General features: G+C 55.6%; 1 protein-coding gene across 2 annotated transcripts; it reads right to left on the bottom strand.

Moving 5' to 3' along the window:
- Positions 1-222: 222 nt before the first annotated feature.
- Positions 223-6,355, bottom strand: GBP1 (guanylate binding protein 1). 2 transcript variants are annotated; one of them, XM_080608946.1, is made up of 11 exons: positions 6,209-6,355; positions 5,583-5,793; positions 5,354-5,481; positions 4,837-4,946; positions 4,353-4,555; positions 3,998-4,240; positions 3,441-3,715; positions 1,121-1,333; positions 893-995; positions 591-766; positions 223-432 (listed from the first exon to the last, which is right to left on the bottom strand). In XM_080608946.1, exons 2-11 carry the CDS (start codon positions 5,773-5,775, stop codon positions 286-288), a joined length of 1,791 nt encoding a protein of 596 aa, XP_080465072.1. In that variant the 5' UTR covers positions 5,776-5,793; positions 6,209-6,355; the 3' UTR covers positions 223-285. The 2 variants fall into 2 exon arrangements, with proteins under 2 accessions (XP_080465072.1, XP_080465073.1); XM_080608947.1 differs by lacking the exon at positions 6,209-6,355 and adding an exon at positions 5,908-6,133.
- Positions 6,356-10,878: the final 4,523 nt, after the last annotated feature.

Below are 10,878 nucleotides of genomic sequence, written 5' to 3'. Positions count from 1 at the left end.
CAACGGCAAAGGAGCAGAATTTCCCACCTACGAGCTGATCAGCAAATCCACCCCACGCCCCTAAGATTACGCTCCGCAGACGATTAGTTTCCTTTCCAACTACGTGAAAGCATGAAAGCAGCAGCTGGTGCAATGGCAGCGACCATGGAGGTCTCTGCCACACCCTGTCCCTTGCAGCAAGGACTTGCAGAGTTTAGCAGAATTGTACTTGGGAACAAGAAGCACACTACACAGCTCTTTTACTTTGTTTCTGCACGGCTTCTAAAGAAAGCCATCATGATCTCATCACTTAGGCCAGGGAAATGACCATTTCGAAAGAATTTCAAACATTTTGTTCAAAAGCTCAATCCACGGGTTGCCACCGGGGTTGGAATTCTGCTGATCCCCAGGGTTGTTCTTCTCGGAGCCACTTGTGGACTTCTTGTTCTGGTCCTGTGAAGACAGTCGGGTTGTCAGCAAGCCCAAGGCCTTCCTGCATGGTGTCTGCAGTGCAAGGGGGCCAAGAAGCAACGGGAGGGAGCCAGGTGGGCCCCCATCGCCATTCCTGCCTGCCAGCCACAGCTCTGGGCACGTCCTCTCTGCCATGGTACCTTTGATTGCTGGTTGTTCGTACTCTCTTTCTCCTTCCACTGCTTTCTCCGACGAGGCTTTCTATCTCTGAGTACCTTCTTCAACAACTTCTTTAGGTTTTCGGCCTCCCTCTCAGCCTCCCTCTTCCTCTCAGCCTCTCTCTCCTGCTCAGCTCTCTCATACTCGGCTTTCAGATCTGTTGAGAGAGAAGCAGAGATGTCTCAAAGGCAGGAGATGAGCCCCAGGCCCCCAAGGAGTACTGTCCCTCCCTGCCGTGCCAGTCCCTCTCCAGGCAGTGGCATTTCTCCAGCCCCAAAATTACTTTTTATCTGCTCTTCCTTCTCCGTCAGCTCACGGTCGACTTTGAGGATGGTTCTGGCCATAGGCTCTCTCTTCTGGAGGAAATCCTGCAGCGCAGCATCTGCCTGCAAGGCCAAGGGGAGGGCAGGAGTGAAGGGGTGAAGCAGCAGCTCCGGGCGCCTGGTTTTTTGGGCGAGGGCGGTGGGACTTGGATCCTCTGCCCTCGCCAGGTAGCTGCTCTTGTTCCTACCTTCACCCCCTTGCCAGGCAGTGCCCGGTATCGCTCCACCAGTGCCTGCTGGTCGCTTTGGAAGAGCTGGTAGCCCCCCGACACGAAGTAGACCCCATCGTTGATCTGTCTGTCCAAGTCCTGGAAGAGCTCCTGGAGGGCGGCCATGCACTTCTTGTGGGATGTCCGCTCGTTCTGGATCCAGAAATGATCCTTTATTGCCTCTAATTGGACCTGTGCAGAAGGACACCGAGGGAAGGCATCAGCCCAGGCCGAGTGGCCTCCACCACTCTCAAACTAGGCAAAAAAAAAAAAAAAAAAAAAAAAAAAAAGGCCTGTTGAGCACTGGAACAGGCTGCCCAGGGAGGTTGTGGAGTTTTCTTCCCCATGGAGATATTCAAGATCTATCTGGACGCATACCTGGGCAACCTGCTCTAGGGAGCCTGCTTTGATTCTCGAGGTCCCTTCCAAGCCCTACAGTTCTGTGTGTGAGAATAAAGCCAGGCTGGCATGGAAATGGGGATCTGCAGCCTGTGGGGTGATCAGCGGGGAGGTGAAGCCCCCATGGGCTGCAGACAGGGACGCTAACTCCTGTCCCAGCACCCAGAACCCCCATGAGATAAACCTTTCCCGCGTATTACTGTCAGGCCTGGTGTCTTATAAAACCAACCATTAGCAAAGAACCTAAAGCCCAGAAATGTTTTTATAAATATATTTTATAAAAAATGTTTGTATAAATATATTAATGGCAAGAGGAAGTCCAAGGAGAATCTCCATTCTTTACTGGATGCAGGGGGGAACATGACTACTGAGGATAAGGAAAAGGTTGAGGTTCTTAACGCCTTCTTTACTAGCCAGACCACTTATCCTCGGGGTATTCAGCCTCCCATCCTGGAAGTCTGAGACAGGGGCAGAAGAACCACCCCCACAGTTCAGGTTGGGGACCTGCTGCTCCACCTGGCCAAGTCCATGGGGCCAGATGGGATCCACCTGAGGGTGCTGAGGGAGTTGGCGATGGGATTGCTGGGCCGCTCTCCACCATCTATCAGCGGTCATGGTCATCTGGGGAGGGCCCTGGAGACTCGCTAATGGGACACCCATCTATAAGAAGGGTCATAAGGAGGACCCGGGGACCTACAGGCCCGTCAGCCTGACCTCGGTGCCGGGGAAGGTGATGGAACAGGTCTTCTTGAACGTACGACCATCCAGCTGGCGACTGGTCACCAGTGGTGTTCCCCAGGGGTTGGTGTTGGGCCCATCCTCGTTAATATCTTTATGGATGGCTTGGACAAGGGAATGGAGTGCACCCTCAGTAAGTTTGCAGATGACACCAAGATGGGGTGAAGTGTCGCTCTGCTGGAGGGTAGGAAGGCCCCGCAGAGGGACCTGGACAGGTTGGATCGATGGGCAGAGGTCAGTGGGATGAGGTTCAACAAGGCCAAGTGCCGGGTCCTGTACTTGGGCCACAACAACCCCATGCAATGCTACAGGTTTTGGGGCAGAGAAACGCTACAGGTTTTGGGGCAGAGAAACGCTACAGGTTTTGGGGCAGAGTGGCTAGAAAGCTATGCAGAGGAAAAGGATTGGGGGTGTTGGTTGATGCTCACCCAAAAATGAGCCAGCAGTGTGCCCAGGTGGCCAAGAAGGCCAACGGCATCCTGGCTTGTCTCAGGGACAGTGTGGCCAGCAGGACCAGGGAGGTGATAGTCCCCTGGTGAGGCCATACCTCAAGTGCTGGGTTCAGCTTTGGGCCCCTCACTACCAGAAGGACATCGAAGCCCTGGAGCGTGTCCAGAGAAGGGCTACGAGGCTGGTAAAGGGCCTGGAGCACAAGTCCTGTGAGGAGCAGCTGAGGGAACTGGGGGTGTTCAGTCTGGAGAAGAGGAGGCTCAGGGCAGACCTTATTGCTCTCTACAACTTCCTGAAAGGAAGGTGCGGGGAGCTGGGGGTCGGCCTCTTCTCACAGGTAACCAGTGATAGGACCAGAGGGAATGGCCTCAAGTTGCATCAGGGGAGGTTCAGGTTGGAAATGAGGAGACATTTCTTCTCGGAAAGAGCGGTCAGGCGTTGGGACGGGTTGCCCAGGGAGGTGGTGGGGTCACCGTCCCTGGGGGTGTTCAAGGGAAGGTTGGACGTGGTGCTTGGGGACGTGGTTTAGTGGGTGACATCGGTGGTAGGGGGGGTGGTTGGACCAGATGACCCTAGAGGCCTTCTCCTACCCTAATGTTTCTATGATTAGAGGGCACAGCACTGGCCTGGCCAGCAGGGACTACACTACTCCCCCCAGGCTAGGGGTGACAGTTACCCCGGGGGGATCCCGGCCGAGGTGCGGAGCACCTACCGTGAGCTCTGCCTGGAACCGCTCCCTGCTCTCCGCGAAGGCCCGCGCCATGAAGAGCCTCATCGCCTCCTCCTCACACCGTGCGTGCAGCTCCAGCAGCTCCTGGGTGGTCTCCGTGGGCAGCCCCTGCTCCATCTGACCCCGGTACAAGGCCACGGCCTCCTTCACCGCCTCCGAGTTTTCGATCTCTGCCAGGGCCAGCACCGCGTTCTCCAGGCACGGCACGGCCCCGCTCTGGATGGCCTTCACGTAGCTCACCACCAGGGTCCCCAGCCCTGCCGGGGAGGGGTGACAGATGTGCAGCACGACCAAAATGACCGGGGTCCTGCCCTATCCCCGCTGCCAGGATCCCCTCGCAGCCCCGAGCTTCTTTTTCTAGCTCTTTTCCAGCCACACGCAACAGCTAAGAGCTCCAAACTCAGAGGTAAGCGCCATAGCCGGCACAAAAAACGTGTCTGTGCCCCCCCCCCCCCCCCCCCAGCAGCATTTTGCTCTGCATCTGAGCCTTGTCCCGACACAATCCCAAGGGCCTGGACCCTCTGGACATCAGTACTCACTGCTCCCCGTTATCTTGTGGCCACCAGGGATGGTCTTGGGAAGACAATTCTGCCTGATGTAGCTGCAGAATCTCTCCACCTGCTGCTGGAATTCAGGGTCGAGCACCACGTCCGGGAGCTCCTCCAAGTGGGGCAGGTCCCTCCTCCTGGCTGGCTGGTCGAAAACGAAGCACTTGCGCTCCGGGAAGAGCTGGTGGATGCATTCCCGCAGCCGGTTGTAGTTCTGGGCCTCCTGGCTGCTCCCTGTGGGGTGAGAAGGGCCAGAAAAAGCCCCCGGGGCTCAGGCTCGCAGTGTCTTCCACCGCAGCTGTGTCCGGGGCTGGATGCGTCCAGCAGCACAGCACCGCTCCCCTACCATCCTTCAACTTCAACGCGTTCTCCAGGTATTCGTCCTCGGAGATTTCCTTCCCGTCCACCTCCAGCTGCAGCGTGAAATCCCGGACGGCCCAGACGAAGTTTGGGAAGAACGGGGCACGTCTGTCCAAACCCGGCTGCTCATCTTCTGCCTCCTCGGGTGCTGTTTTCACCTGGACGTACTCTGTCAGCTTCAGCACGTACCTGGGGAGCTGGCTAAGGAAGCAGGGACCTCAGCTCTGAACACAGCGGCACCCCCGGCCCGCGAGCACTTGGCACTTTGTGAGCACTGGTGGAGCCTTTTCAGGGACAGAGGCCAGCCCGGTCCCACCAGGAGGAGGGAGAAAAGCCCCGGGGACACGGAGCAGGTCCCTGGGCACCACTGGGAGGTTTCCTCTCCCCACACAAGGATCTGGGATGTGGGATCCCTGTGGCCCCCAGGCAGGGAGCAGGGGGCATCCCGTGTGCCCCCACCCAAAGGATACTGCAGGTTGTCCAGGGCCTGCTGGTCAATGGTGCCCTTGCTGTTGTAGATCAGGGTGCTGGAGAGCAGCACGGCCAGCACGAAGATCCACGTGTCATTCTTGGTGTCGCCCTGGAACAACGACCCCAGGTTCTCATCTTATCCAGCAGCCCCGTGCAAGACCCCTTCAGGCACGAGCCCAAATACCTGGACCCTGAGTGCTGCCAGCCAGCATCCCATGGCAAAACCATCCCCTGGGGAGACCCCACAGCATCTCCAGGGCTTCCTACATCTCTCTATCCTCAGTTCTTTCACTCTCAGGGTCCCACAACACGCTCCCTGAGCTCCCCGGTCCTGCTCTGATGCCGTTTGCCAGTGAAGCAGAGGAATTTGGCAGCTTGTCCACCCCGCCAGCCTTCTCCTCGCTCCCCGGGCTTTCTGCCCCACAGGGACAGCTCCGGTTCCAGAAGAGGCTCCTTCGTTGAAGGGACTAAACCCAGAAAGCCCAGGCTCGAGGGAAGCCCCTCCTTCTCCCCCACCTTCTCAGTGTCTCCCAGCCCTTCAGTGTCCAGCAGCACCAGCGTGTGTCCGGGCTTGCAGGGGTGAGGCATGCACCACATCCAGATTCCTTTGGTTTGCGCCCGCACGCTGGAGCCCAGGGCGAAACCTGTGGGTACAAAGAGCCTCAACAGCGTGAAATACCGAGCAGGAGAAGCCGAGCACCTCGGCCAGGCCAGGGGATGTGCACATCTTGTCCCCTTCCCTTACCTCTCCTCTGCCCCGCCAGCCTGTTCAGGAGGTAGGACTTGCCGCTGCGGTACGGCCCGGCGATGGCCACCACCACCATGGGCTGCGTGATCCCTGACAGCAGCAACAGGGCCTCCGGCTGGACCACGAGCCCCTTCCCCTTCTCATTCTTGATGAGGCAGATGGGCTCTGGCATCCGGGTTTGGGATGCCATTGCTCACAGCCACGCAGTCTGCAGGGGAGACGGGCTGGTTAGCTGGTTAGCACCCCACCCCAGGGATATCTTCACCCGACTCCATTTCTCCAAGCCAAGCAGAAAGGATGCCCTAGCTTCCTCCCTCCGTACCTCCTCTTTTTGCCCCTTCCAGGCTGAAGCTTCAGGGAGCTCATGAAGATCTGCTTCGTGCCCGATCCCACCAAAGGGTCCAAGCTGGGGGCAGGCACTGGGGGGTTGCACACAGGCTCCCAGCCCCCTGCTCCCTTTGCTCCATCCCAGAGCAAAGATGGAGCCAACCTCTGGACCTCTCCATCCTCCCCCTGGCAGGGAGCTCTTTGGCTTGCTGGGGTCCGTGGGATCCCTTTCCCGTGCCCCCTGCCCATAGCTGCCTGCGTGGGGTTGGGGACAGGGGGATGGGGACGGGACTCACCTTCACCTTCTCGGGACTGCAGCAGCTCTGCAGCACCGTGGGCGCTGGGCTGCCTTATATCCCGTGCCTTTGTCCAGCCCTTCTCCGCCTGTTCTGGGAAATTACAGGGAGGAAAAAGAATAGAAAGCGAAAGACAGTGACTGGAGGTCAGGAACACCCTCCTCTGCCTTTCCCTGTGTCCTGATGTTGGCTGGGATAGGGTGACTTTTCTTCCTGGCAGCTGCCACAGCACTGTGTTGGTATTTAGAATGCGAATACTCTTGGCAACTGTGGTGGTTTAACCCGGAATCACCCAAGTATCACACTTAGGTGATAAAAAGCAGAGGTAAAAGGTTGAGGTTTATCCCAGAGTCACACTTAGGTGATAAAAAACAGAGGTAAAAGCTTGTGGTTTAACCCAGAGTCACACTTAGGTGCTAAAAAAACAAAGCTAAAAACTTGTGGATTGAGATAAAGACCATTTAATAGGACAGAAAACGAAGGGATAATAATAACAATGATGTCCCATGGTGTGGGATATCCCTTTGGCCAGGTTGGCTCTGCTGTATCCCCTTGCAGCTTCTTGTGCACCCGCGGCCTCCTGGCTGGTCGGGCAGCACAAGAGGTTGAAAAGTCCTTGGCTTAAGGACTTAAAAGAGTTTTGGGCATCACTTCGGGGTGCAGAGGGGCACCGGAAGGTGTGGTGTGCCCCAGTCTTTCCCCTGCCAGCAGTCAGAGGATGCTGGTGCACTCTGTCACTGGTTTCTCTGGTGTGCCCGGTGCTTTCTTCTTCTTTTCATGCTTTGCCTTTCCCCACATCTCCTCCAACCAATTCTGGCCGTGGTGAGGGCCCTCCTTTCTCCTGATGGCCTTTGGAGGCATGGGAGCCCCCAGTCACAAGAGGGTTGAGTAAATCCCATAATAAAATGATGCTGCAAGTAGATGGAGCTGTTTCCCAAAGCAGAGCTGCTGCAAAGGGCTTTCAAGAGCGACGCTGAAGCAGTACTTGGAGGAGCAGAAGTGTCTCCTCATCGTGAGCTTTGATTTTACAGCAGAGTAAAATCTGCTGGATTTTACAGAAGAACAGGTTTTCCACGAAATTCCCACTTGGCCCCATTTTGCCACCGTAGTACGTGTGTTGTCACGAACGAGGGAGGTAGCTGCCGTTTTCCCAGGAGCAGCTGGTGAATGCAGTCCTCCGCAGGGGTTGGGCAAGTTGTTTGGCGTTGTTGTTGTTTGGTTGCTACGTTTGGTTTTTGTTTTGTTTTTTTCTTTCCATTTCATCAGCTCCCAGATGAAAGCCGTGCACTTGTTCTGGCCAGAACCCTCAAACACTTCAAAAAGAAATTTAAAAAGTCATTTTTCCTTGAGGTCTGAAAGGAAGAAATGTCACTGAGCAGTGCAGAAGGCACCCAGTGACTGCAGATAGTCTCAGGACATCCAGCCCTTTTTTTTTTTTCCCAAAGCAGTGGCTAGGAGAGGCTTCCCCCTTACCATATTACTGGCAGTGCCTATAGGATCATGGAATTATTAGGGTTGGAAAAGACCTCCGAGATCCAAGGGCCAACCGTCCCCCTACCACCACTGTCACCCACCAAACCACGTCCCCAGGCACCAGGCCCAACCTTCCCTTGAACACCCCCAAGGACGGTGACTCCACCACCTCCCTGGGCAACCCGTCCCAACGCCTGACCGCTCTTTCCGAGAAGAAATGTCTCCTTGTTTCCAACCTGAACCTCCCCTGGCGCAACTTGAGGCCATTCCCTCTGGTCCTATCACTGGTTACCTGTGAGAGAAGACCGACTCCCCAGCTCCCCGCACCGTCCTTTCAGGCAGTTGTAGAGATCAATGAGGTCTCACCTGAGCCTCCCCTTCTCCAGACTGAACACCCCCAGTTCCCTCAGCTGCTCCTCATAGGACTTGTGCTCCACAGAGGCATAGAAAATCAAAATACCACCCATGCCCCCCTCCAGATGATGGAGCAGAACGTCTCAAGCCAGACTAGGACAACTTGGGTTCAAACTCTGGTGCAGGCACCATCGGCAAAGGTTGCTGGTGGTCGAGGAGGGGTGATTAACCTTACATAGCCACGTACACTTTCAAGATTTTCTGCTTTGGCAGCACCCTTCCAACACCACGGAGCCAAGGCTCAGGTTTCTCTCGCAGTTCTGGTCACAGCTGTGGGACAAGCCAAAGGCAGGGGGATTTTCCAGAGCACCGGCTTCAATCCTATTTAAATCTGTCATGGGGTTATAATCATAGACTGCAAAGGAGACCACTAGAGGTTCAGTAAAACAAAATAAAAACTAGAATGACAACATGACACATCTCCCCTTGCTGTGTAAGCTACGAGGGAGAGAGGAGGGCCGTCTCTTCCCCAGGGGTGGGAGCCAAGGGGGGCAAAGTGGCCGCCAGGACAGTAGCCTCCCTGGCCGTGACCAAGGTGCCTGAGTGAGGTGAGCAGGGCAGAAATGGGGACAGAAGCCAGGCTCAACCAACAGCCCAGGTCAGCAGGCAGGTCTGGGCCCAAAAAGTCAATCTTTAGGCCCACATTGGGCCCCACGATGGCCAAGGCTGGGAAGTCAGCCTGCGGGCAGGATCCACGACCAGCCACGAGCGTGGCCACGGCTAGGAACCAGCTCTTCTACAAAATATGCCCGTCAAGGACTGGAAACCCCAAACTGAGCTCAAACGGGACCCACAGGCGGGGGTCGGGGTGGGTGGAAGCCCCGGGTGAGGCTGCGGAGGCCATCGAGGCCTGCGGGCCCTCAGCGCCCTCGGCCATCTTGGAAAGGCCAGCGACCGAGGAGGTTCCTCGTGTCTGGAAAACAGCGATGTTGTTCCCATCTTCCAGTCAAGCATGAAGGTGGATATAGAAACTAAAACACCTGCTGAATTGGGACGGGATTGGTGATTTCTGGAGGAGACGCCGGGGATGCCTGATGGCGGCCTTCCCCTCAAGAGGGGCTACGGGAAGGCTGGAGAGGGACTCTGTCAGGGAGAGTAGTGATAGGACAAGGAATAAGGGTTGTAAACTAAAACAGGGCAGATTTAGATTAGATTTGAGGAAGAAATAATTTCTTACGAGGGTGCTGAGGCACTGGGGTGTCGCCCAGCGGAGCTGTGGGTGCCCAAGGCCAAGTTGGATGGGGCTGGGGGCAGCCTGGTCTAGGGGAAGGTGTCCCTGCCCATGGCAGGGGGATCTAGAATGATAAAATCATGGTTTGGGTTACGAGAGACCTCAAATATCATCCAGTTCCAACAATCAGATGATCTAATTCGATGAAGGAAGGGAATTCCTAACTGCCTTCTGTGACACAATGTGCACAAGGGGGACAGGGGACGCTGCGCACCTTGACCGTAGTAAGACATCTGCCGCCAACTCCCACGGTTTATTTCTCAGCGAATCGGTGAGATAGGGACCGGATAGAGGGTATTAAGATAAATATAGATATATAGATACATAGATATATAGATATATAGATATATAGATATATATAGATATATAGATAAAGCGTGTGGGAAATTGCCAGCACCCTCAGGCCCAAATCCGATCAGCAGCACCGTGTCCCGAGGGTATTTCAGTGCTTATCTGTCACGGATCAGCGCTTGGGCCAGGGCTGTTTCACGTCGTCCCCAATCCCCCGGGGATTAAAAAATTGGGGCAGAGCGAGGATTAGCACGCACAATGCCGTGCAGTGAGTGCTCGGGGGGTGCTGAGCCTGACACAAAAATTGTTTTTTTTTTTTGTCATGGGGTGGGCTGGATGCATGTGGCAAAATGTCACAAAAAAAAAAAAAGGGGGGGGGAGGGAATGAGGCAAAGGAGCTGTGACACTCAGCTACAGACCACAGTAGAAAATGGAAAGATTTGAGATCTGAGTCCTGGGTGGCTGGGAAGAGAAAAGGGGGTTCAGAGGCCATCCATTTTCTGACGGTGAGGAACCTCCTTTTCCTTTTCCAGGTCTGTAAGCTCCAGTAGGAGACCTTCTGGATCGATATCAGGGGCTATTGGCTTCACTGATTCCTGAAGCTGACAAATAAAATCTAAAAAAGGCAGAGAGCCACTTTTCCTTAGCTAGCCACTGAAATCTTCCCTTATTCATTCCACCCAGCATTTCCCCAATTGGCCACGCAAGACTTGAAGACAATTACGGCCGGCATCGTGGCTAATTAGGACTTCTGTTTTAACGAGTGCCCCGGCGCATTTGTGCAGACGCCGAGAGGGAGCCGAAGAGAGCTCTCAGGAGGTTGAAGTCAGAAGCAAACTTGGAGGTTTCTGAAAGTCTTAACGGGTCCCTCCGGGGGCTTTGCCACCTCCTTACCGATCCTCCCCGCTCCCCGTCCCTCTCCCCAGCCTCACGGGGGGGGTTCCCATCTCCCTGGCTTCGCCGATGCCTCCCCGGCCTCGCTGGGCGCTGCTTTAAAAATGAAGCTTGGACGCGGTGCTTGGGGACGTGGTTTAGTGGTGACATTGGTGGTTGGACCGGAGGATCCCGGCGCGCTTTTCCAACCCTAATTACTCTGGGATTCTGTAATTCTGTGATCCCAGGGGTTTGTCGATGCCCGAGTTCCCCCAAAAGCCCACTGCTCACCAGGGACCCTGCTCCCGAACTCGCTTCCAGCCTTATTTTGACGCCCTCTTCCCCCTATGAACATCCGTTCTTGAGCCGTCCCTAAATCCTGGCCCTG

This window comes from Anser brachyrhynchus (assembly GCF_964034855.1).
Source record: "Anser brachyrhynchus genome assembly, contig: SCAFFOLD_43, whole genome shotgun sequence".
Taxonomy (NCBI): Eukaryota; Metazoa; Chordata; class Aves; order Anseriformes; family Anatidae; genus Anser; species Anser brachyrhynchus.
This window is presented reverse-complemented; position numbering and strand designations above follow the sequence as displayed.